The sequence below is a fragment of the Grampus griseus genome (genome assembly GCF_964374135.1).
Source record: "Grampus griseus genome assembly, chromosome: 1".
In the NCBI taxonomy this organism is placed as follows: domain Eukaryota; kingdom Metazoa; phylum Chordata; class Mammalia; order Artiodactyla; family Delphinidae; genus Grampus; species Grampus griseus.
The window spans coordinates 140,135,597-140,161,183 of NC_139017.1; the positions used below are offsets into that span (position 1 = coordinate 140,135,597).

The 25,587-nt window shown below is 41.4% G+C and overlaps 2 protein-coding genes across 3 annotated transcripts; both read left to right on the forward strand.

Moving 5' to 3' along the window:
- Positions 1-902: 902 nt before the first annotated feature.
- TXNDC12 (thioredoxin domain containing 12) lies at positions 903-24,183 on the forward strand. Of its 2 annotated transcripts, XM_082658944.1 has the most exons (8): positions 903-1,350; positions 11,418-11,478; positions 17,759-17,811; positions 18,611-18,684; positions 20,307-20,376; positions 21,155-21,238; positions 22,986-23,038; positions 23,335-23,402. In XM_082658944.1, the coding sequence occupies exons 1-7, from the start codon at positions 1,254-1,256 to the stop codon at positions 23,027-23,029; spliced, it is 483 nt and encodes a 160-aa protein (XP_082515070.1). In that variant the 5' UTR covers positions 903-1,253; the 3' UTR covers positions 23,030-23,038; positions 23,335-23,402. The 2 variants fall into 2 exon arrangements, with proteins under 2 accessions (XP_082515070.1, XP_082515069.1); XM_082658943.1 differs by lacking the exon at positions 22,986-23,038 and having other exon boundaries at positions 23,335-24,183.
- On the forward strand, positions 13,179-14,789 carry KTI12 (KTI12 chromatin associated homolog). Its single transcript, XM_082674166.1, has one exon. The coding sequence runs from the start codon at positions 13,191-13,193 to the stop codon at positions 14,253-14,255; it is 1,065 nt and encodes a 354-aa protein (XP_082530292.1). The 5' UTR covers positions 13,179-13,190; the 3' UTR covers positions 14,256-14,789.
- Positions 24,184-25,587: the final 1,404 nt, after the last annotated feature.

Here is a 25,587-nt window from a genome sequence, read left to right on the forward strand (position 1 = left end):
GTCGGTCCCACGTGACACATCCGTCCCCGCCTCTCTCTCACCAGAGCAACCTATCCCGGGAGCCCATATACGAACTACAAAGCCCAGGCTGCTCTGCGCCTCCCAATAGAAAAGCGGCAGGTGCAGGTGGCCGCGCTGCATCCCGGAGCTTGCAGTCTCCCTGGTGTTCCATTGTGTCCGTGCCTGCAGTTTGTAGGAAGCCTAATAAAAGGGCTGTGTGTATTTTTGTTTGGGTGTCTACTTTTGCCGGATGTCTTTCACTAGGAATTAAGTACGCACTGTCGAACTGAACTAGTGCGGACTCACGAGTGTGCAGACTCAACTAGTGTCCACTCAGGAGACACGGGAAATTTTGACCTGTTTGTTACGCATCAGAGAGGAAAACTGAGAAATACTTAACCCACGAATTTTAAAAACAACAAAAACAAATAGATTTAACCAGAAGAAGCTTTACACTTTAAGTGCCTGCAGTAACTTATGTCTTGGTGCCCTGAAGAGCTAGGTCAGTTTTGCAATGAGAGGTTCCAAGTTTGGTTTTCTCAGAGCTTGCATCAGTTGATTGCATCATCCCTGAGTGGAAGAATTTGGGTTACAAGGAAAAATAAGGTGCAGTGCTTCTTCTCCAGCAGGAAGGGGCATTCTTGCAGGCACGAGACCATGCACCGCAGAACAGACTTGCCAGGTCTCTTCGAGACTCGAGCAGGAACCTAAGAATGAAATCCGGTTGTCTGCCTTTTTTTTATTTGCGAAGGGGGAGGGGAGACCCGAAGCCAATGGGCACCCCGCCCACTGTTGGGTGCTGCTGACTTCACAGATCAATAATTTGCGTAGTGAATATTAAGTGAGCGGTTTTTTGGGGGAGGGGCTAGCCCGCAGGCGGACGCAAGCAACGGATGCAAGCAGCAACGGTTCTCCCGAGCCTCCTCCCCACCCCCTACTATCTCGGCCCATCTTTTCTCTCGGTACTCGGACTGAAAGTCCGGAACCTGGGGAAGCAACTAGCGCTCAAAAGCAGCCCCCGCAGCCTTCTTCGTGATCTGCACCTTTAAACTCTCACTCCGTCCCAAACCGGACCCCGGAGGCACCACCCACATCCGTCTAACATCACTTCCTTCAGGGTTAGAAAAAAAAAAAAAAAAAAATCTGGGAACAGGAGCGGATGGGCTGAGCAGCACTTGGGAAACCGCGCGGACTTTCTGCTAGGACTCGGGCCCTACGTCTGCTCAGCCCCGTGGCTCCGCGCACCTACCATCATGGAGCTGCGGCCTCGTCTCGGAGCCACCTGTTTGCTGGGCTTCAGTTTCCTGCTCCTCGTCACCTCTTCTGATGGACATAACGGGCTTGGAAAGGGTCAGACCGCGTTCTTATCTTAATCTTTACTTATCCTGGGCCCCAGCCCGGGACAACCCTCTTCTTGTTCTAACATGATCCCTTTCGCATTTTATCTCTGTGGCCACGCTAGATTTCTTTTTATCCTCTCGAACTGCTCCTGGAATTTGGGGTGAGGAGTAGCGGGTCTGGGGAATGTTGAGATGGGGAAGTTTTACTTGAGGCCTCCCTGAATTCTTGGGTTGGGGTAAGGAATTTCCCTTATGTTAGGAAAAGCATGGTTAAGAGACCAGCATAGCGTCTAGCACTTGGTAGGCCCTCAGGCACCGTTACCTTCCCTCCTGGGAGAAATAGGACCTTTGGGGATCTGTATATTTAGACCCTTGCCCTGGGTCTAAGAGTCCCCTCCTCACCTCTTCTTTTAAGAGCTAGGTTACTGCTTCCTTTCCTTGGAGCGAACAGCACCTATATCCTAGGGAGGGGTGACTGGCACAAAAGGAAGGGCCAGATGAAGGGTCAAAGGTGTGATGTTAGAAACCGCAACGAAGAGTAGCCCCCCCGCTCGCCGCAACTAGAGAAAGCCCGCACACAGCAACGAAGACCCAATGCAGCCTATATATATATATATATATACACACATACATATATATATACATATATATATACATATATATATATACATACATATATATATACATATATATATATACGTATATATATATACATATAAAAGGCTCAGTTCATTTTGGGGAAAATGTCTGCCCAACACCCTGGTTGGAATAACCATAGTTATTTGGTGGCAAGCTCAGCTTGCAGCTCAATCATACAAGAGCTTTTTCCCTCAAAACAACCAGGGAACTTTGGCGAACAGTAGAAGGTCACCAACAGTTGTTCTTGGTTCCTTGGTGTGGTTCAGTAGGTGTGTCTGAAGAAACTGAGTTTTTCTGAAGAGTGAGGGGGCAGTGGTTATGAATGGAGAATAAGAGGTGTGACCCCCTACTCCATCCATCCCATTACCTACATCTTTATTGGAACTCAGGGTTTTATGCTTTTTCTAAGTGGTTGTGTGGTAGCATGCATTCCCCTCCCTTTCCTTTTTTTTTTTTTTTTGTAGTGACATTGCTGTATGGAATGTCTCTGCTGCAATCCTGCTGTTGTTAATTGTGTTTTATCCTCCCTATTTGCACATTTATTGGTGGGTGATGAGATTGGGTGGACGTTCAGTGTGCCTGAATGCAGTCAGTCCTTCATTCAGTAAATAATTTTTGATCACCAGCCGTATTACAGGCATGGTCCTAGGCACTAGGGATATATCAATGGATAGGACAGACAAGGTTCCGCTCTCACAAAACTTATATTCAATTCAGAGAGACAGAGAGTAGATACATGAACAAATTAATAGGCAAGATAATTTCAGCTAGGGATGAGTTCTAGGAAGAAAATGGAACTGATGGAGTAGAAAGGCTGGGGAAGGATGAGGGAGCTGGCATTACTTGAGCTAGGAAGGTCAGGGGAGACTTCTCTGAGAAGGTGACATGTGGGTTTCCATCTCAACGATGAAACTGCACAGTGAATTCTGTTGAGCCAGAATGTTTTAAGTACTGACAGTCCCATTTTAAAGCAGATTATTGTATATTTAGTGTAAAATTGTACTGAAGGAGACAGAAGAGTATAGTGTTAGGAGTGTGGGTTTAGATTTGAGTTTTAATTTATTCTGCCACTAACCAGCTGAGAGGCCAAGGGCAGGTTGCTAAACTTCTCAAAGCTCAGTTCCTCATCTGCAAAAGGGGCAGAATAATAACTACCTCAGACACGCAACAAATAATTTACCCTGTTCCAGTATACTGTGTTAGGTGTAGGCAATACCTTGGAGTCATGTATTCAGTATTCCTTGTTAGACATTAAGCTCTGTGTGGTTGTTCCAGTTACCATTGCTGCATTATAAACCACCCCCAAATTCAGTGGTGTAAATAAATCATTTTATTATGCTCACGATTCTGTGGGCTAGGAATTCAAACAAGGCACAGTGGGGAAGGTATATGTCTTGGATCCAAGTCTGGGGCCTCAGCTGAGCTGGTTACTTCTACGTGTGGTCTGTCTTCATGGGCTAGTGTGGGCCTCCTCACCATATGACAGCTAGATTCCACGAGTGAGTGCCCTAAGAGAACAAGGTGAAAATGCATGGAATTTTTATCATCTAGCTGTACAAGTCAAATAGCATCACTTCCACTGTACTCTGTGGGCATGTTCAAGGGCAAGGGAAATTAAGCACACCCCCTCCATCCCCCATGGGAGGAATGTTGAGGTCCCATTGTAAAAAGAGCATGTGGGGGCTTCCCTGGTGGCGCAGTGGTTGAGAGTCCGCCTGCCGATGCAGGGGACACGGGTTCGTGCCCCGGTCTGGGAAGATCCCACATGCCGCGGAGCGGCTGCGCCCGTGAGCCATGGCCACTGAGCCTGCGCATCCGGAGCCTGTGCTCCGCAACGGGAGAGGCCACAACAGTGAGAGGCCCGCATACCGCAAAAAAAAAAAAAGATCATGTGGAATGGGAGATATTGTTGCAGCCATCTTTGGAAAGTACAGACTGCCCCAGTAAGGTAGGACCATTTCTGTCTTATTATTCGTGCCCAGGAATATTTGTTGAAAGAAAAAATGAATGGTACACATGATCGTTGAGATTCCTGTCTTTTTCAGCTCACAGTCTGAAGACTGTCAGGACAAGTAAGCAGGCAATTACATGATACTGTGATATGTACTGTAAGCAGGGAAATAGCAGGTAACTTAGGAGCATATAGAAGGGCAACCTTGGTGGGGGGGGGGGCTGTGTTGTGAGGATTAAACAAAAAAACAAAAAGTATTTAATATGTGTCACAAACTTAGAAAAGTGTTTATTTAATATTTATTATTATATCCTCCCAAAGAAGAATATTGAATTGTTCCTGAAAGGAGTTAATAATATTTCAAACTGTTTTTGTTTGTTTGTTTTTATTTTTTTGTATCTTGTGAGTGTGGTTTCTTGGAAAATAGATTACAGTTCACCACCCACCTCCCAAAAAAGTGCTACCTGGAGCAGTGATGAGTAAGATTTCTTCCCAGATGTTTAAGTAGTTTTGACTCTTTCCAGAAGATGGCCTGGTGGTTTGCAGAGAGGAGAGACGGAATGACCCTAGTGTTTTCATTAAGAAGAGGAAGTACAGTGGTGTGGTGTGAGCACTGGATAGAAATCAGGAGGCCTGAGTTTTAATCCTGGTCAGACTCTATAGCCAGCTCTCCTCTTCCCTGGGGATCATTTATTACATGAGAGACCTGGAACTAGAAATGATTCCTAAGAGTCCTTCCAGCTCTAACATCCTAGAGTTCTAAAATAATTTTGTTGTTTCCCGTGTGCTAAAAATTTGGAATATGTATCACCTGTGGGGAGGAGTGTAATGATTAACATTTACTGTATATTTGCTGTATTCCAGGAACCGTTCTGTGCATTTTTCTTGTATTGACTGGTTTAATCCTCATAATAACCCTCTAAGATAGATAATATATTTTTTTCCTTGTGAAGTTGACATTTTATTAAATAAATATTTTCATTCATTAAGATATTATATTTTCAATATTTTATTACAGTAGTTTTTAAACACATAGCAAAGTTGAAAGAATTTCGCAGTGGACCCCCTTATGTCTACCTCCCAGGTCTACCATTGATGTCTGACTATCCTTGTCCTATCATGTCTCTCTCCATGTAGTCATCTATCCATGTGTAAATCCATTTTTTTCTTACAGCATAGATAATATTTTTTCATCATTATCCCCATTTCACAGATGAAGAACCTAAAATGGGACACAGGAGTCACATAGCTAGTAAGTGGACCAGCTGAGATACGAATTCCAGAGCTTCTGTTCTCAACAATATACCACTCCTGCTCAGAATGCAGAAACTCCTTTGAAAACTTTAAAGAAGGAATGAGAAAGTTTTCAGTGGGGGCGGTTCATGTGCTCTCCTGCCTGAAACAGAAATGGATGGCTTTGTCAAGTCTCAAATGCAAATTTGGCACTGACACATATGGAATGTTTACCTTCCATACTGTGACCTATTCACAGTCGCAACAGCCCTATGGGACAAATATTTCTGTTAGTCATATTTTGCATACGGGAAAACAGCAAGTGGCTAAACTAGGTCTGTTTGATGCAGACAGACTTCATTTAGCCACTGTGTTATTCCACCTCTTAGGTACAGTGTTCCCTGTTTCAGAGACTTGGCTGCCAGTTCTGACACTTAACCTTTTGTTTTGTCAGCTGGGAGAGGGTGGATAATACTTTTCTGATGTCCTTAGCTTACACTCGTGAAAACAATTTGAGCATGAAGGGCTTGGGAATTCTGATGTAAATGCTGTGTTTGGAAATTGTCACTTTCCTTTTTTTCCCCCTTTTAAATTAATGTTTTAGGGCAGGAGCTGCTAATATGGGAGCTTTCAGCTCACTCTGCAGATAACTGGAGTAAATAAAGTGTCTGTGCAGGTGATACTTTAGGAAATTGGACTGTCTTCAGATGTTCCACGTTGGCATGGGTGTGAGTGTGGGTGTTATTGGGGAGTAGCTAGCAACACAGTAAGCACTGTACCTTTTCAAGTTGCTTTTGAAGGGAAACATAAGGACGCAGGTTTTCCAGACCTGAAGTCTGTGTTTTCATTCTGCTTTGGTGAAGCCACATTCCTTTATTCATTTATTCATTTTTATCTTTGCTAGAGAGTCAGTGAAGTATCGTGAGCAAACTACAGACTCTGGAACACCACCATGTAGGTTCTAATCCCAGCTCTGGCACTTACTAGCACTGTAGCCTTGGGCAAGCTATTTAACTTCACCCTCCATATCTGTAAAATGAAGACAATTAAGTTTCTACCTCATAAGTTTACTGTGAGGATTAAATAATACATGTAAAAGCATGAACAACAATGGCTGGCATATAATAAATGGCATATAAGTGTTAGTCATTAATGCTATTATATTATCGTAATTATAACATAGAGTAAGCACTCAAAAAATGATGGTGCTGATTATTACTCGTGAAAAATTCCAATGTACTTTTTAATATGAATTTTCAAAGAAATTTTATACACGTAGTGAACTGTTTCAAATTATACCTCTAGACTTACTCGTAGGGATAATGCCGTAGGGCAGCCAGGGGCACTGGAAAAGCATTTTAATTAGGAATCAGACTAAATTCTGGTTGTGGCTTCCTTTGTGGTCTTGGGTAGCCTCTTCCGTTTTCCAGGCCTTTGTAATATGAGAGGATTAGAGTGATCTCTAAGTTTGTGCTGTTCCATAAAGTAGCACTAGGAATATGTCATTCTTAATTTTTAAATTAATTAAAATAAAATAAAATAAAATAAAAAATTCAGCACCTCTGTTGCATTAGCCATGTTTCAAGTACTCAACAGCTAATAGCTACCATATTGAACAGTGCAGCTATAGAAATTTCCATCACTGGAGAAAGTTCAATTGAACAGTCCTGCCCTAGGCTCTCTCTTAGCAATAACCTCCTATGGCTGTAAGCTTTGTCAGCTAGCTTCTGAGTAGTCCATGTTTATGGAGAAATTTTATTTTGCCTGATAGTAATCTAGCTTCCCTGACTTTCTTTTGGCTGACATTTGCCTGGGATATATTTTTCAATCATTTTACTTTTGACTTTTACAAGTCCTTTTGTCTTAGGTGTTCTTGTAAACATAGAGGTAGTTTCTTTTTGTTTTGTTTTTTTTTAACCAAAATCTGACAAATTCTGTCTTTTAACTTTAACTGGCAAGTTTAGTTCACTTATGTTTGTGGTGATTATTGACAGAGCTGGTCTTATTTCTCTCATCCAATTTCCATTACTACTGTTTTTTCTATCCTTATTTGCTCTTTTTTGCCCTTTTATTGGGGGTTGAGTATTTGCTGGTTCTTATCTTGCTTTATCTCCTTTATGAGTTTGGAAGTTGGCACTCTAGTTCTGTTCTTTTAGTGGTTACTTTTGAAATTTTACTCACATATTTAACAAAATCTAACATTAATATCTTAACCCCCCAATGGTTAGTGGGCCTTAGAATATTTTAACTTCAGTCTCTTCCTCTTTCCTTATAAGCTGTTGTTGTCCAATATTTTAATTCTCTCTCCTTTTTTAACTCTATAAATTAAGCATTAAATTTTTATACAGATAATATTTAGATTTATCTACATGTTTACCAGTTAATTTGCTCACTGTTCCTTGTATTTAGGCTTTCTTCTGGAATCACTTCTTTCCTGAAACATGCCTTTTATCACTTAGTTTCTCTGGTTTTCTCCCAGAAGACTATTTCGTATTTACTTTTGTCTCTTCAAACCTCCAATACTTCCTCCACAATCCTTGCTTTCAGCCAGTCACCACGCTTCCTATTTAACAGAAGGTAGAAGGACTCGGAAGAGACCTTTCAAAAATTGTCACCACGAGATTTACCTACCTTCTAGCACCAGTATCCATATATCCTTCCTTTCCTGTCTTTACTGGATGAGCTATCAGGGCTCCTAGCAAAGGCTAATCCCTCTACTTGAGTACTAAATCCCATCTCCTTTCATCTACTCAAGATATTTTCTACTCTCCCTTTTAGTCCTGTATCATCAGTTTTCCTACCTTTATTATATCATTTCTATCAGCTTTCAACATCCTATACTTTCCTCCATATTGAATAAAAACCTTTCATGGACTCACAGCTGCCTCTAGCAATTGCCCCTGTACAGCAAAATTCTTTAAGAGAGTTGTGTGTACTTGTTCTCTAATTCTTCCCCTGGGCTGTCTTGATCTTGCTCTAATCATCTTTTCATCCTCGCTCCTCTATTGAAACTGGTCTTGTCAAGGTCAGCATTATTCTCCACTTGTTAAATCCAGTGGTCATTTCTGATTTAATAGGAGCATTGGTGTCAGTGGATCATCCTTCCTTCTTGAAACATCTTGGAAACACTTGGCTTCTGGGATTGCATGTGCTGCTGGTTTTCTGCTGATCTCACTGGTAGTTCTTTCCCACATCTTTGGCTGGTTCTTCTTTATCTCCCTTAACCTGGGAGTGCTCCAGGGCTCCTGGACTCCCTCTTCATCTACACTCACTCCCATGGTGATCTTATTCAGTCTTAAGCTTTAAATAACATCCGTATGCTGATAACTGTCCCTTGAATTCCGGGCTCAGATATTCAGTTGCTTATTCAGCATCTCTACTTAGATGTCTAGTAAGCATCTCAAAATGAACATTTCCAAATCCAAGCTCTTTAATGTTCCTTTCTAAAACTCACTCCACCTACTCTCTTTCCCATCTCTATTAATGACAACTCCATTCTTCTAGTTGCCCAGGCCAAAAACCTTACAGTCATTCTTAACTTCTCTCACCCCATATCCAGAACAAAATCCTTTTGCCTTTACCTTCAAAATATGTCCAGAATCTGATAGGATCTACTCCCTCTACCACCACAGTTGGTCCAAACCACTGTCATTGCATGATTGGATTATTGCAATAACCACTTTCCCAGTCTCTTTTGTTTTTGCCTTTCTCTCCTGTATTAGTTTGCTAGGGCTGCAATAACAAAGCACCACAAACTGAGTGGCTTAAACAACAGAAACTTATTGTCTCACAGTTCTGGAGACTAGAAGTTCAAAATCAAGGTATTGGCAGTATCGGTTCTTTCTAAAGGCTGAGGGAAGGGTCTGTGCCAGGCCTGTCTCCTTATAGATGGCTGGGTTCTCTCCCTGTGTGAATATCTGTGTCCACATTTCCCTTTTTTATATGGACACTGTACTGGATTAGGTCTCACCCTGATGACCTCATTTTAACTTGATTACCTCTATAAAGATCCTGTTTCCAAATAAGGTCACAATCTGAGGTACTGGGGATTAAGACTCCAACATATCATTTTTGGAGGGACACAGTTCAACCCATAGCACTTCCTTTAGTCTGTTTTCATCACAGAAGCTAGAGCAATCATGTTAAAACAGAAATCACATCATGTTACCATTGATACTTTGCTCAAAACCCACTAAGAGCTTATTAGTAAAAGCAAGAATCTTTATAGTGGCCTATCAGGCCCTGCATTGTCTACTCCCTCCCTTGCCTCTTTGTCCTTACCTCCTTCTGCTTTGAAGGACAGCATTGTTTAGTGCTTAAAAGTAAGGAGTCTGGACCCTGAGTGCATAGGTTCAGTTTCCAGCTCTGATGCTCATTAGCTGTGTGAACTTGGGAAAGTTACTTAAACTTTGTGCCTTGGTTTTCTCATGTGTAAAATGGTATTAATAAGAGTACCTACCTCTAGGGTTGTTATGAAGATCAATATTGGTATAGTACTTAGAATAGTGCCTGGTATATTAATAGCAAATACTTGTAGCAATTCTCCAGTGCCAGACACTGTTCTAAATTCTTTTTGTTGTTGTTGTTGTTATATTCATTCATTTCTTTTAGTTTTTAGATTCCACATATAAGTAAAAACATACAGTATTTGTCTTTCTGTGTCTGACTTATTTCACTTAGCATAATACCCTCCAGATCCATCCATGTTGGTGCAAATGGCAAAATTTAATTCTTTTTTATGGCTGAGTAATATTCCATTATATATATGTAAAGTATATATTATATGTATATATAATTTTTTTTTCTTTTTGGCCACACTGCGTGCCTTGTGGGATCTTAGTTCTCTGACCAGGGATTGAACCTGGGCCACCATAGTGAAGGTGCTGAGTCCTAATGACTGGGAATTCCCCTGTATATACCACATCTTCTTCATCCATTCATCTGTTGATGGACATTTAGGTTGCTTTCCTATCTTGGCTGTTGGTAAATAATGCTGCTATGAACATTGGGATGCATGTATCTTTTTGAATTAGTTTTCGATTTTTTCCAGATATATACTCAGGAGTGGAATTACTGGATCACATAGTAGTTCTATTTTTCATTTTTAAAGGAACCTCCATACTGTTTTCCACAGTGACTGTGCCAATTTACATTCCCACCAACAGTGTTCAAGGGCTCTCTTTTTTCCATATCTTCTCCAACATCTATTATTTGTTGTCTTTTTCAAGATAGCCATTCTGAAAGCTGTGAGGTGATATCTCATTGTGGTTTTGATTTACATTTCCCTAATGACTAGTGATGTTGAGTATTTTTTCATGTGCCTATTGGCCATTCCTATGTCTTCTTTGAAAAAATGTCTATTCAAATCCTCTGCCTATTTTTTAATTGGGTTGTTGGTTTTTTTAATATTGAGCTGTATGAGATGTTTATATATTTTTGGATATTAACCCCTTATAGGTCATATTATTTGCAATTTTTTTTTCCATTTTGGTAGGTTGTCTTTTTGTTTTGTCAGTGGTTCCCTTTGCTATGCAAAAGCATTTAAGTTTAATAAGGTCCCATTTGTTCCTTTTTGCTTTCATTTCTTTTGCCTTAGGAGACTGATACAAAAAAATATTGCTACGATTTAATGTCAAAGAGTGTTCTACCTATGTTCCCTTCTAGGAGTTTCATGGTTTCAGGTCTTACATTTAGGTCTTTTTTAAATTAATTAATTAATTAATTTTACTTTTGGCTGTGTTGGGTCTTTGCTGCTGCTTGTGGGCTTTCTCTAGTTGCAGTGAGCGGGGGCTACTCTTTGTTGCAGTGTGAGGGCTTCTCATTGCGGTGGCTTCTCTTGTTGCAGAGCACGGGCTCTAGGCATGTGGGCTTCAGTAGTTGTGGCGCATGGGCTTAATTGCTCCATGGCATATGGAATCTTCCCGGACCAGGGCTCGAACCTGTGTCCCCTGCCTTGGCAGGCAGATTCTTGACTACTGCACCACCAGGGAAGTCCACCATTATTTAATTTAATCTCCTTAAAAACTGAATTAGGCGATATTATCTCCATTTTACAGGTATGAAAACTGAGGCTTGAGGTATAGGACTGTCCATGGTCCCATACACCTAGAAAGCAGTGGATTTGGGACTTGAACACCATGCTTTTGACAAAGGAAAGCCTTTTTTTATGAGTATCTTGTGAACATGCCACATTTCTTTCTTGGGTCTTTGCCCTTTGTTCATGTGTGAATGTTTATGAGGCTCTTTTCTTCCAGGTTTTGGAGATCACATTCATTGGAGGACACTAGAAGATGGGAAGAAAGAAGCAGCTGCCAGGTACAAGATATGGTTTTAGGTTACTTATGGTGGTAAAACATTTTCCAGCCATCAACTTAGCATTAATTTCAGGTGAAGGATTATGCCAAGGCAGAGTAATGGAGGGGCTGCCTGATAACAACAAAAATAATACTACTACCTAACATTTATTAAGTGCTTACTATGCACCAGACATTGAATTATGTGAATTAACTCATTTAATTCTCACAACAACTCTTTTGAGGTGGGTACTGTTGTTATCTTCATTTTACAGATGAGAAAACTAAGGCATAGATCAGTTAAATAACTTGCCCAAGATCACACAGCTAGTTAAGTGGTGGAGCCAAGATCTGGACCCAGACACTCTGGCTTCAGAGCCTACACTCAACCAGTAAGCCATGCTGCCTAATAGTCTCAAGTTGAATAGTCTTAAGTTCCAAGTAGGTTTAGTCTATTCACAGAAGACTTATACAAAGGAGGAGGAAAAGGCAGAACAGGGGAGGAAAGGCTAAACATTGATCTGAGTGCTTTATATTCATTAATTTATTTAATCCTCACAACCTATGAGGTTGGTTCAGCCTGTGAAATAAGAACCATTGTTATTATTTTACAGGAGAGGAAATTTAGATACACAATGGTTACATAACTTGACAATAGTTTACACAGCTAGTAAGTAAGTAACAGAGCCAAAGACTTGAACATTCTCTACTATACTGTACTGGAGAGATATAAAGATACAATGTATGTGCACTTCCTTTATACACACACATCTTTGCACAGAAATACTCACACTTCTGCACCTACCAAACTGTAGTGCTTGCTTTTGCTAGAACAGATCCTACAGCTTCATGGCTCTGAGCCTCATACCTTCTGCAGGAGTAGGGTTGCCAGATTTAGCAAATAAAAATAAAGTATGCCCAGTTAAATTTGAATTTCAGGTAAACAATAAGTAATTTTAAATATGCCCCAAGTAATATTTGAGACATACTTATTTTAAAAACATTTTTTGTTGATTGTCTGAAATTCAAATTTAACTAGGCATCCTATATTTTATCTGGCATCCTTACCCAGGAGAAAAATTCCTATTAGTTTTTCACGTTCTAAATCAAATGACTATTCCTAGGTAAAGTCTTCGGCAATTTTTGTGGGCATTTTGTTTTTCTCTTCTGTACTTTTACAACCCAACCTACCTCTATCCGTTAGAGTGTATGTTATTCTGCCTGTAGGTGCCTGACTTTTCCCATTCAGACCCTTTGTCGGGGTACTGTTTTATGTTCATCTCTGAATTCCCAACCATGAAGATATTGAATGATTGAAATGGTTATTGAATAAACAGTTACTGAATGTTATTGGCTGTAAGGAATGAAGGGGAACTAGTATTTGTGAATTGTCTTCCATTTGCTAAATATAGTGCTGATTGTTTTGCAATATTTAATGTTCTTTAAGGCTCCATTATAAATTGATGAACATAGTCTTTGGCCGCCAGGAGATCACATTCTCCTGAGACGTACAACATTTGACAGAAATAGCCGATGCCGTTCTAAGCTCCATCTCCTTTCGGAGAGAGCAGGATCTGGCTCTCGTTGGTCTAGAACTCCTGTTCCCATAGCAACAGAGGTCCTGTAAGAGTCAAGGGAGGCAGGAAGTGTGGCTTGCATTTCCGGTTTGCGTCGGAGCAGCCCGCAACCCGGAAGTTGACGCTGCGCGGTTGCACATGGCCGCGCCCTGGGAGGATGCCGCTGGTGGTGTTTTGCGGGCTGCCGTACAGCGGCAAAAGCCGGCGCGCGGAGGAGCTCCGCGTGGCACTGGCGGCCGAGGGCCACGCGGTGTACGTGGTGGACGACGCGGAGGTGCTGGGCGCGGAGGACGCGACAGTGTACGGCGATTCGGTCCGTGAGAAGGCCTTGCGTGGGGCCCTGCGAGCGGCCGTGGAGCGGCGCCTGAGTCGCCACGAAGTGGTCATCCTCGACTCGCTTAATTACATCAAGGGCTTCCGCTACGAGCTGTACTGCCTGGCGCGGGCGGCGCGCACTCCGCTGTGCCTGGTCTACTGCGTAAGGCCAGGCGGTCTGAGCGGGGGACCGCGGGTGGCGGGCGCGGATGAGAGTCCGAGCCGCAATGTCAGTGTGAGTTGGAGGCCGCGAGCTGAGGAGGGAGGGAGACCTCTGGCGGCGGGCACCGGTGTCCTCGGGGAACCGCAGGCAGTGGACTCTGTAGTAAATGGGAGAGCCCAGGCAGAAGTACCTAAGGAACTGGAGCGGGAGGAAACCAGGACGCCAGATTTTCCAGCTCTTGTGACTTCGGAATTCGAGAAATCTGCAGAGCATGTGTCCGGTGCCTTTTACCCTCCCGAACTTCTGGAGGCCCTAGCGCTGCGCTTCGAAGCTCCCGACTCTCGGAACCGCTGGGACAGGCCCCTGTTCACCTTGGTGGGCTTAGAGGAGCCGTTGCCTCTGTCAGAGATCAGAGCTGCCTTGTTTGAGAACCGGGCTCCTCCACCCCATCAGTCTACACAGTCACAGCCACTTGCCTCCGGCACCTTTCTGCACCAATTGGACCAGGTCACCAGCCAGGTGTTGGCAGGACTGATGGAAGCTCAGAAGAGCGCAGTCCCTGGAGACTTGCTTAAGCTTTCTGGCACCACAGAGCACCTGCGGTTTACCCGGCCTTTGACCATGGCAGAACTGAGTCGCCTCCGTCGCCAGTTTATTTCCTACACCAAAATGCATCCCAACAATGAGAACCTGCCTCAACTGGCCAACATGTTTCTGCAGTATCTGAGCCAGAGCCTGCACTAACCAGAGCTGGTGGGGGAAAGTCATGGCTCCTTGTCTAACTACTGCACTCTCTGTTTCTGTGGGAAGAATAATCTGAAGGTCTGCAGAATATATTGATGCGTGGAAATAGAGCTATTGTGACCGATTCACTCGTACGTTTCTGAATGCCTCTGTGCCAGGCCTTGAGTTTACAGCATAAATTGAGACTAGAAAGAATGGAGAACTAGCTTGGAGGAGCTTGGCAAGTTTCTCTAGAGGACAGAGCTCTGGTGGACAGGGTTTACTTAGATTGGGTTCTACTTGGGATATCACATACCATTGATTTCCCCCATCTGAATTGTGGGAAAGCAGACTGGATGGATGAATTGTTTTAAAATAATTGTGAACAGAACTGAAGATGACACAGTTTTGCATCTGTACTGGCCCTTTTTTCATACCACAGTTTTTTGAGTACTGTGCCTACTTTTTGCTAGTCTCTGTCCTGGGGCCTGGGATCACAGATAGATCCACTGGTTTCTGTCCTTGGGAAGCTTTGGTTCTAATGGTGAAAGACAAAACCACTAGATTGTTTCATTTAATAAAATCTTTTAGATGAAGGCAGTGTGCTGGCATCTCTTTTGCCTTATGTTCTTCATGTAATTTACTTAATGTAACATTTTAGATACACAGGTATCCCTGTTATGCCTTTGATCAAAAATACTTTCATAGTGCTGGGTGAGAGTCTCGATGCTTTGGTCTTAACCTAGGGTGACTGTTACGACAACTCCCATAACTGGGTGCTTCATTCTGTTTTTCAAGACAAATAGCACTTTCAGCTTGTCTTTCATTTTTTTCATTGATTTCAGTAAACAAATGGTAGGTACCTACCTTACCAGTGCTTGTGTTTTTCAAAGATGTATTAGATAGTCTTTGCCCTTGAGAAGTTAGTAGTTTAGACAAGTAAACAGGTGATTAGAGGATAAAAAGGACTGGCGGTTAGAATGCTTTGCGATCCCAGAGGAGGAATTGGACTAACTAGCTGTTGAGAGGTGGTGGTTTTGGGAAGGCTTCACAGAGGTGTTTACATTTGGACTGTCACTCTAGAGCAAGGGTCAGGAAAGGGTCAAACAGTAAATATTTTAGGCTGTGAGGGCCATAGGGTCTCTGTTGCAGCTTATCAACTGTTGCCATGGTAGCACAAAAGCAGCCATAGACAATAAGTATACAAATAAGTGTGAATGTGTTTTAATAAAACCAGTTACACTGAAATATGAATTATATTTAATTTTAATATATCACAAGGTACTATACTTCAGATTTATTTTTCAAACATTTAAAAATGTTAAAAAAAAAAACCATGTTTGTATATAATTACCGTACAGAAGCAGGCAGTGGGCTGGATTAGGCCTGCAGACTAGTTTGCTTACCTCTGCTCTAGAAGGATGAATAGGAGTTTGCTTGAGAGAAAAGAGAAAGCAAGACATTCTAAACTGTTCTGTAAGTACACCGTGCTGTTAAAAGGATGGGCTGCCTTGGTTGGTGATTATTTCTTGCTTATCAGGTTATCTGGACTACCTTTTGTTTCTGATATATGAGACTGGATTCCTGCATGAAATGGAGGTTTGGACTAGGCAGCATCTAAGGCCTCTTCCATTTTCATTCTCAAATTCCAAGTTAGTTGATTATCAGTTGATTGGGTTTAAACCCATGGATTCTGGATTGCTGTTCTAAATTGAAGTAGACATAGTGGTCAGAAAGAATATTGATTCTGGAGTCAGACTTACAAGTTAACTACTAAAGTGGCAGAATCTAGAATTTATGTGGTCAAATGTTTAATTTCTTGGAAGTCTCAGTTTTCTCATTTCTATTATGAGACCATTACCTTAGGATTGTTGTGAGGATTTTTTTATATATATAAATTTATTTATTTATTTTTGGCTGCGTAGGGTCTTTGTTGCTATGTGCGGGCTTTCTCTAGTTGCGGTGAGCGGAGGCTACTCTTTGTTGCTGTGCACGGGCTTCTCATTGCGGTGGCTTCTCTTATCGTGGAGCACAGGCTCTAGGTGCACGGGCTTCGGTAGTTGTGGCACGCAGGCTCAGTAGTTGTGGCTTGCGGGCTCTAGAGTGCAGGCTCAGTAGTTGTGACACACAGGCTTAGTTTCTCCACAGCATGTGGAATCTTCCCGGACCAGGGCTCGAACCCATGTCCCTGCATTGGCAGGCAGATTCTTAACCACTGTGCCATCAGGGAAGCCCTGTTGTGAGAATTTAAATGAGATAATGTGTGTAAAGGACATACAACAATGTCATATAAATATTTAGCACATTTGGCTATTATTATTATGGCTATGTAGATCACACTTCTTACCTAACCTTGTCCTGCTCATTTAGTTTATAAGCTTTTACAAGTATTAGAGGCACCATTCTGTCCCAGATTTGTAGTAGGCCTATGATGAGATAGCTGACTAATTCGTTTGACACTTACTAAATTAATTTATATATATTTAGAATAGTACCTGGTACACAGTAAATGCTGTATAAGTTTTTGCTACCAGTAATATTATTCTCTATATTAGGTGTAGGAAGTATAGAGGCAGCTAAGAGTTCCTTCCTTAAGAAGCTCTAAGTAAATAAAAAGATACAGTTCAATGTGGTAAATAAAAGATACAGTTCAATGTGTTAAATGCTGTGATAGTATTGTACAGCATGTGGTGATGTGGTGATATGGGGGTTGGATGATGGAGAAAGCCAACGTCTGATTACATAGGACCCTTCTACAAGTCGGCATTTGAGCCTTGAGAGCGTAAGAGCTTCAGCTGGCCAAGACTGATTCAGGTGGAATATGTTGCTTATTACTTTATGAAAGAAAAAGCTTTTTCCTCCCTGATTATAAAAATTACATTTAATTGGGAATTCCCTCGTGGTCCAGTGGTTAGGACTTGGTGCTTTCCCTGTCGCTGCTCAGGTTCAATCTCTGGTTGGAAAACTAAGATCTCACAAGCCACATGGTGTGGCAAAACAAACAAACAAACAAAAAAACACTTAATTTTAGAAAAATCGGGAAATACAGGAAAAGTATAGTAAAACCCACAATCCCATTATCCAGAGATAACCTCTATTATGTTTTGGAACATTTCCTTTTAGACTCTTTTCTACATATTTGTATAATTAAAACTGAACTATAGATAATAATTTTATATTCTAGCCTTTAACAGTGTACTAGTGAAAAATTTTATTAACGTTTCAGTGGTTATATAACCATAACATTTAGAAATGCTGTAATTTGTTGTTTTCTTCTACAGTCTTTTTTCCCTAGCTGTAAAGCCCAAATTTGCAGAATTTACTGGAATGTCAGAACTTAGCAATAATTTTGTTGTAATAGTCCACTATTATTGAATAGATTGTCTTAAAATTTTTCTTATTGAAATTATACTACATGAACATCCTTGTACATTAATCTTTGTCTTCATTGGTTGGTCATTTTATTAGAATACATTTCAAGAAGTGGAATTACTAGATTATAATTTCTTCATTTTGTTTTTAAGTGGATTACCCCTGATGGTGATTATCCATAAGTCCTGGTGTGGAGCTTGCAAAGGTAGGTGCAAATGATCAGACCTCAGATGTGTTCTCAAATATTAATGTTTAAAATATATTAACACTGACTTTGGCTCAGCACTGCTTATTGCTTGAAGGAATACCGAAGAAATTTATGGTATAGATTGCCTGCCCTCAAGAAATTTGCAGTTGTATTTGCAAGGGGTTGGAGGGTGAGACAATTAAGATATGGTTATGTAGAATATGGGATCAGGTGCTACAATAGTTGTATGGACAGTTGTATGTAACAGAGAGAGACATGAGGAGTGGTCTTACTGGAGGAGGTGGGAACCAAATTAGAGCCCAGGTTTTCTTACTTTGTAGCCTGTGTTCTTTCTGGTATACCAGCCTGCCACTTCCCAGTCAGATTCCTCCTTCTGTTTGGTATGCTACACTTAATAAAATCATGTAGGAAAAAGAGTATAAAATTAGTGTAAATTGCTAGTTTAATAATATATATACATAAGTGGTAGAGTATTGTTACTCTATTGTCTTTATTACATCTATTCTTAAATAGATGTTATTGAAATACGTAAAAAAGCCAATAGTAATAATTTTTTTGTCAGTATGCCGTTATCTATATTTTATAAATTAGATGAAAGCTTAAGAGAAATAAAGTCAGCCACTTAAGTTACATAACTATGCAAGTAAATGGCAGAAGCAGGACCAGAATTCAAGTGTTCTAATTTCTGGGTCTTAAGATTAGCAAAAGGGTCAGTTATATGAATCATCTCAGCAAATTAGGGTTTGGGTATGACAATGATGTTTTCTTCTGTTCCAAAATCTTTTCTTCCCCCTAGCTTTAAAGCCCAAATTTGCAGAATCTACAGAAATTTCAGAACTTTCCCATAATTTTGTTATGGTAAATCTTGAGGTAAGACTTCCAGAGTTTCTCCTTTGTGCTATGATTTTAAGTCTTTACTGTTTTAGAGTTAGCCTCATTGATGGTATAAAATCTTACTCAGCAGAGCTGTCTTCTTGTCTGTATGTGTTTTTCTCTTGAACTCTAATACTAAGTCTTGCATCAGATATGGTAGAATGCTATCGAGCCCCCATTTGTGGGAGGAAGTAAGAGAAGAAAGATTGGATAAGATGACTAAATTTTAAGGTCCCTTCACTTTTAGCTTATGATTATGACATGTTTTTACATCTTTGTATAACTGAACTAAAGATGTGGTCACATGTGTAGGCCACAATTCCCTGCAAAATATGATTCAGTTGAAACCCTACTCTGTGCTGGGCTTATATGTAGAGCTTCTTCTTATTTCATTAGATATCCTTTATGTATTTCACATTGACCAGAGGTGTTGGAATCCCAAGTCAGAATATCAGATCTTAGAGTTAGAAGGGATTTTTAGGCCATTGATGCTATCCCTGTTTTACAGATTGAGCACCTTAGGCCTGAAGGAGTTAGGTTAGTCAAGGTCATAGAGCCTAATAGGTGATAAGAATAGGTACTGTGACCTAGCTGTGCTGCCTTTTAGACTGTACTCTTCCAATGTGGGATGCTCGGATGCTCTGTGATGATACTCCTAGCCCTGTTTCTATAAAATGATGTTTATTTAAACATAGGACTGGAAATCTTCTGAACACATTACCAGTTAATGTTGAGGTAGCTAAGGGATTGCTTATAAAGCTAGTGGATAGCCTGAACGCTGACACACCTCACTGAAGGCAAAGTTATATTAACTATTTGATATAACTTCTGAAATGGGAATCACACCATAAACGACAAAATTACTGTTGATTTCTATGCATCTAAACGCCTCACCACTTTCTGTGATGAGTTAGAATCACCACTCACAGGAAACAGAAATGTGTTCAGTGAGCATTCTCCAACTTGAGAGATTTCGTAAAAAGAAAGCTAACTGTGTGGTCTTGTCTCCTGGGAGAAGTGTAACTTCACAATTGTACTAAAATGTCAGTCTCATCAATTCATGCATTCAAGAAAAACTGTGCAAGTCAGTGATGTAGGTACTGAGAATCAGCAGTGAACAAAACAGACAAAATTCTTTGCTGTCATTAAGTTACATATGAGGAATTGAATATGGGGAGGCAGACAAATAAGTAAAGTATGTCAGATAGTGGTAAATGCTATGGCTAAAAATGAAGAATGGTGGGGATAGTTTGCAATTTTAATTAGGTAGTTAGAAAACAAGGTGACATTTGAGCAAAGATTTGAAGCAGAAAAGGAAGTGAGTCATGTGGATGAAGGGGGAAGTGTGTCCAGGAGGAGTATAAGAGCAAATACAAAAGCCTGAGTGGGGAGCATGCCCGGCTTGTTTAATGACAGCAACAGCAGGCAACTTAGTGTGGTTGGAAAAGACTGAACAAGGGGTAGGGCGTGATGTTAGAGAAGTGCCCAGGTGACAGTTGAAGTAGGGCCTCTTAGGCCACTGCAAGGACTTAAGGTTTTACCCTGAGTGGGAGGGGAAGCCACTGAAAGGTTTTGAGGAGAGAGGGAACATGATCTGACTTAAGGTTTATACTTAACAGGATGAAGAAGAACCCAAAGATGAAGATTTCAGCCCTGATGGGGGTTATATTCCACGAATCCTGTTCCTGGGTAAGGTGAAAGGTCTTAATCTGGGGATCTGTGATGCAGAAAGAGAGAGAAATGAATCAAGGCACTGACTCCACCTAGAGAAATTTTATTGGGATGGCTAAAAACAAAAACAAAAACCAGTTTCAAGAGAGAATGGGGAGTTCTGAATGCCAGAACCTCGGATCTGAAGGAAAACTTTTCCCATTAACTACGTGCTTTTGTAAAAAACAAAACAAAACCCCAAAACTAACTGCTTTTGTGAGCAGTGGGAGAGTAGTGATCATTCATTTATCCATTTAGCAATCATTTGTGCATCAGCCATATGTCAAGCACTGCTAGGCACTACAGGGACTGAGATAAGCCACAGTTCCCACCCTTGACCCTGTAGTGAGGTTGAAGCAATGGGATTCTATAACAAGAAAAATGTATTTCCACAAACAATTTTATAAAAGATATTTAATGACTACCTAATCTTTGCTCAGCATTCTGCTAGATTCTATGGGGGAAACAAATAAAAATATAGATCCCACCATTATCAAACAGAAAAGAAACATGCCAGCAAGAGGGACCAGCATATACCAAGGCATGGTGGGGAGTGAGGGTAGGGGTGGGTTGTGTTCAGGGAATTACAAGGAATTCATTGTGATTGCAACATAAAAAACAAGGGGTAAGGTGGTGAGATAATGGGCTGCAAAGATGGGCAGGTCTCGTTTTCCAGAAGGCCTGATGTACCATATGGTGCTTAAAGTACCTCTCTGTTGTAACTATTGCAATCCCTCTGCCATTTTGTCTACAATAGATCCCAGTGGCAAGGTGCGTCCTGAAATCATCAATGAGAATGGAAACCCCAGCTACAAGTATTTCTACACCAGTGCTGAGCAAGGTATGGTTATGTTGAGAGAGAAGAGGGAGGGTTGCTGCTAGGTTTCAGTAGGATGAACCACATGCAAGGTCTGTGATGGGAAACTAATTCAACATGTTAGCCGAGCATCTGCTGCATGACTAGCTTTTGGCTAGATGCTGTGTAGAATATAGGAGAAAGATAAGACTGAGCCCCTTCCCTAGCTTTTTATAATCCAGCTGGGAGCTAACTGACCCACAGGAAACTGTTAAGAACTGAAGGTCCCAGAAATAGTCACTTGCCCGTGGACCCACAGTTAAAAAGTCACAGAGCCAGGATTTCAGTCCAGAACTTAGTTTTTTTCCACTGCACTAATGCTATTCTTGTGAGAATTCAAAGAAGGGGAATACTAACTGTTAGCTGATCTAGTCTGAAAGGTTTCATAGATAGTAAACTTTAACTGGATCTAGATGGATACGGATAAGAATTTGTCTCTATGGACACATATGAAGAGGGCATTTCAAGTTACAGAAGCAAGGGGTGTGTGTGTGTAGGGGGGAGTATAGCCCAACATGGAGAGGGCGTGAGGCATGCTAGAGGGAATGATGACTGGGTTGAGTCCTAGCCAGCAGAGGAATGCGGAAAGCATCATTCGAGGCAGAGGGAACAGCGTCAGCACAAACATGTGAGGGAAGATTGAAATCATAAGTTAGTCATGCTTTTTTGTTCTCTTATCCTTGAGCACAGTCATTCTAGAGGGAGAGGTTGGAATTCATGCCACGTAATGTCCCTGTTTTCCTTCTGAATTTCTCCTTGCCATCTGTAAAAGAGGGTTGTTTGCTAAGTTGCCATGTGTCTCCCATGGCCATGCTGCCAGGTTGTTGATCACTTTATGTTCTGAGTCCTCAGAACTCTAATTTCTCAGGATAGGTAGAGGAAAGAGATCTGCAGAGGTTATCCTCTCCTTTCCATGGGTAAGGAGAATGTCATCTTTCCTACCCAAATGCCGATCACTGGAGGTTGGTGTTACAGGGAAATTTTCCACATGGAGAAGGGTAGCTGAACTTTAGGTTCCCAACTTTTTTTTTTTTTTTTTTGGCTGTGAGGCTTGTGGGATCTTAGTTCCCCGACCAGGGATTGAACCCAGGCCCACGGCAGTGAAAGCACCTAGTCCTAACCACTGGACCACCAGGGAATTCCCATAGGTCCCCAACTCTTGACCCTGAAATTCACCTTCCTTTTAGAATTTCATGAAGTTACCACTTCCATCCTGACACCAGCATCATCCTTTAACACATTAGTCCAAATGTGGACACAGAACCCTTTGCCTGAATTCTCCATGGCTCAGCTGACATGAAACTGGAATATTCAAACCTGGCTTTACTAAAGGCTTGGGCAAAACAAAAGGGATGTAACAAACTATACTACCTGGTTTGCTTTCTGAGATCCACAGACTCTGGCTCAGCCTAACAACTGGCCTGCCATTGTATGGGGAGCCTGTACCAAAACAGCTGCCCTCCTTGATGCCCAAGATAGATGAGAAGTTTCATCTTCCGTCTGACCAGGACCTGCCTTCCAGGTTTCTCCTGTGCCTGAGAACTTGACTTCTTCCATACGTAATTGATACTAGATATGATGACCTCTTTCAGTGAAGACCATCCTCCCTCCATGTACACGCACACACTCACATACCAGTGTAAACTGTAACCTCCACAGGATATGAACTAAATGCAGCGATCCTCCAGAAGAGATGATGGGGATGGTAGGAAGATGTTTTCTTTTCCCTTAGTGTCAAGTGAATATCTACAGCCTGTGACAGGGGTTCAACTCTAATCCTGGAGGGTAAGCCAAAGTAACTACTAACATTTTTTTAAGACTTCATAGTTTATAAAGCACATTTATTATTCATTCTCTCATTTAATTTTTATAATCTGTGTGAAGTAGGTAGCATCACCTTATTTATAGATGAGGAAACAAATTCAAGAGACTTTCCAGGGCTAAAATCCAGAACTAGATCTTGAATCCAGATCCTGTGCTCCTCTTATATTTCTCCTAAAACATAAAAATCTGTATTGGTTGTCACATGTCAAATATTAAAGACGTGCTTCATACTTTTCCCCTCAACCTTTATTTCACAGTTGTTCAGGGGATGAAGGAAGCTCAGGAAAGGCTGACGGGTGATGCCTTCAGAGAGAAACATCTCGAAGATGAGTTGTAACATGAATGTATCCCCCCTTTCATCAAAGTTACTGTTCTAGAAGGAAGGCAGCAGGGAAGGGAATATTGAGGAATCACTCAGAACATTTAAACCTTGTTCCTGCCTCCATGGGAAGGGGCCCTCTCACTGTGGAAGAGTTCTGCTGCCAGAAGCTGGTCTCCATGTTTGTGATCCAGCAGAGTGTGGCAGACTTCCTTCTCCTGTCCCCTCTCACCTAAATGTCTCTGTCATTGAAGGTAAAGAATGACACCTTTTGACACAAAACTTGAGCCATTTGGAGGTTTACTCCTCACACTGCAGTAGTTGAATCTTTCCATTTCCTCCTGCTTTACTCACCTTAGTGGTGAAGAGAGACCAGAAGCATCTTTTTTATAATGTTAAAATTGCAGAAATAGCTTATCATTTAAAACAAGTCCTAAATGTAAATCCGTAATTCTACCCCACCAAGGAGACCAGCCTGTTTCTTTTCTTTCTCTCCTGGGAATAATCTTGGGCTTCTTCCTGAATCCCTTCAACTTCCTTCCTCTTCTCTGGCTTGGCTTCCCTGTTTGCACGCATGCGTGTGCGGGAATGGCTGTGTGCTTTGGACTCAGCCCAGCTGGAAGCATGCTTTCCCCTGTTGCTGTTGGAGAAACTCAAACCTTCAAGCCCTAGATGGAGCCATTTTTGTCAAGTCGTCAACTGTATTTTTGTACTGGGGTTAACCAAAATATATATATATATATATATATATATATAAATTGTTCCATTAAACTTTAATAAAACTTTAAAAGGAAATGTGTTTGATGGCCTTTTTGTTATTGGAGAATGGAGGGAGGGAGATCATTTAGGAAGAAAACTAACCTTGAGGACCTAATCTAGGAGCTCTGTCTAGGACTCCTCGTGCACCTGCACCTCCCACATTCTAACAGGCATCAGAGCTCTTCTCTTCTACTTTTTAAATACCTGAATTCCCTCCTTCCTCACTGTCACTCTTGTACAGGGCAGGCCTTTTCTACTTCCTAGACTATTTATTGTTGTAGCCTTGTAACTTGCCTACTTGCCTCCAATATTCTCTCCTGCAATCCATCCTCCTTACTTCTCCCAGAGTGATCTTTCCAAAACACAGATGTGACCATGTCACTCCCCTGCTTAAAGCCTTTCCTGCCACACTCAAGAAAATAATACTAACATTAGAAAATATTTGGGCCTCAGTATGTGGCAGGCACTCTTCTAAGTGCTTTATGTGTATTATCCCATTTCGTTTGCCTTTAGTCCTAACAGGCCTATGACAAAGGTACTATTATCATTTCCATTTTATACAAGAATTTGAGGTGTACAAGGAAACCAAGGCACAGGATCAAGTCGAGATCTTTACCATGCCTTTTAGGAAGCTTCTTCAACATCATTTGCTCCCATTGTCTTTGCGTTTTGTGTTGTGGTGACACCAGATTGCTTCAAGTTCCCCTCACAACATGCTCTTTCATGCTTTTTTGTCTTTCCTTGGCTTGTTTCCTCTGCCTAAAACTTCTTTTTACTCATTCTTCACATTTTGAGCCACCTCTTGCAGACCTGGCTTTTCTCAGGAGGATAAAATGCCCCTCTCCCCAATACATCTATCTTGGCTCAGTACTACATTATATTGTAATTACCTGTTTGCACACATGTAGCTGTCATCAGGCAGCCATGCTCTAGGGCAGAGCTATTCCTCTGTCTTGTGTACCAAGGTCTCTAAACAATGTCCTTTCAAGTGAATTGTCAAGCTCTGTGGTAGGTTCTTTTCATTCATTCTATTTAAATCCCATTAATGGTCCTAATGGATAGGTATTATTAGCCTCATTTTATGGAAAAGGAAACTGGAGAGAGAAGTGGCTTGCCCTCAGTTTCTAGTCTAAATACTGGATTCTAACCACCCCTGTCTTATTCCAAACTCATACTTTTTCCACCACACATTACATTACCTCCTTTATGTTCTAAGGTGTGACTCAGAACAAGAGTTTTCAGTCTGGGGTATGTAAAGACTTTACAAGAAATACATGGGCACAAAATCTTTACTGAATTGATATCCAGGTCTTCATTTTCCCAAAAGTGATTTCCTAGGATTCCTCAAAAAATCAAACAATTACCATATGATCCAGCAATTCCACTTCTGGGTATATACCCAAAAGAACTGAATGCAGGGACTTGAATGGAC

Coding starts and splice junctions, on each gene's coding strand:
- KTI12 (XM_082674166.1), top strand. CDS start 13,191: ATGCCGCTGGTGGTGTTTTGCGGGCTGCCGTACAGCGGCAAAAGCCGG.
- TXNDC12 (XM_082658943.1), top strand. CDS start 1,254: ATGGAGCTGCGGCCTCGTCTCGGAGCCACCTGTTTGCTGGGCTTCAGT. Junction 18,685..20,306: donor TTGTTATGGTAAATCTTGAG/GTAAGACTTCCA, acceptor TATACTTAACAG/GATGAAGAAGAACCCAAAGA. Junction 20,377..21,154: donor TCCACGAATCCTGTTCCTGG/GTAAGGTGAAAG, acceptor TGTCTACAATAG/ATCCCAGTGGCAAGGTGCGT.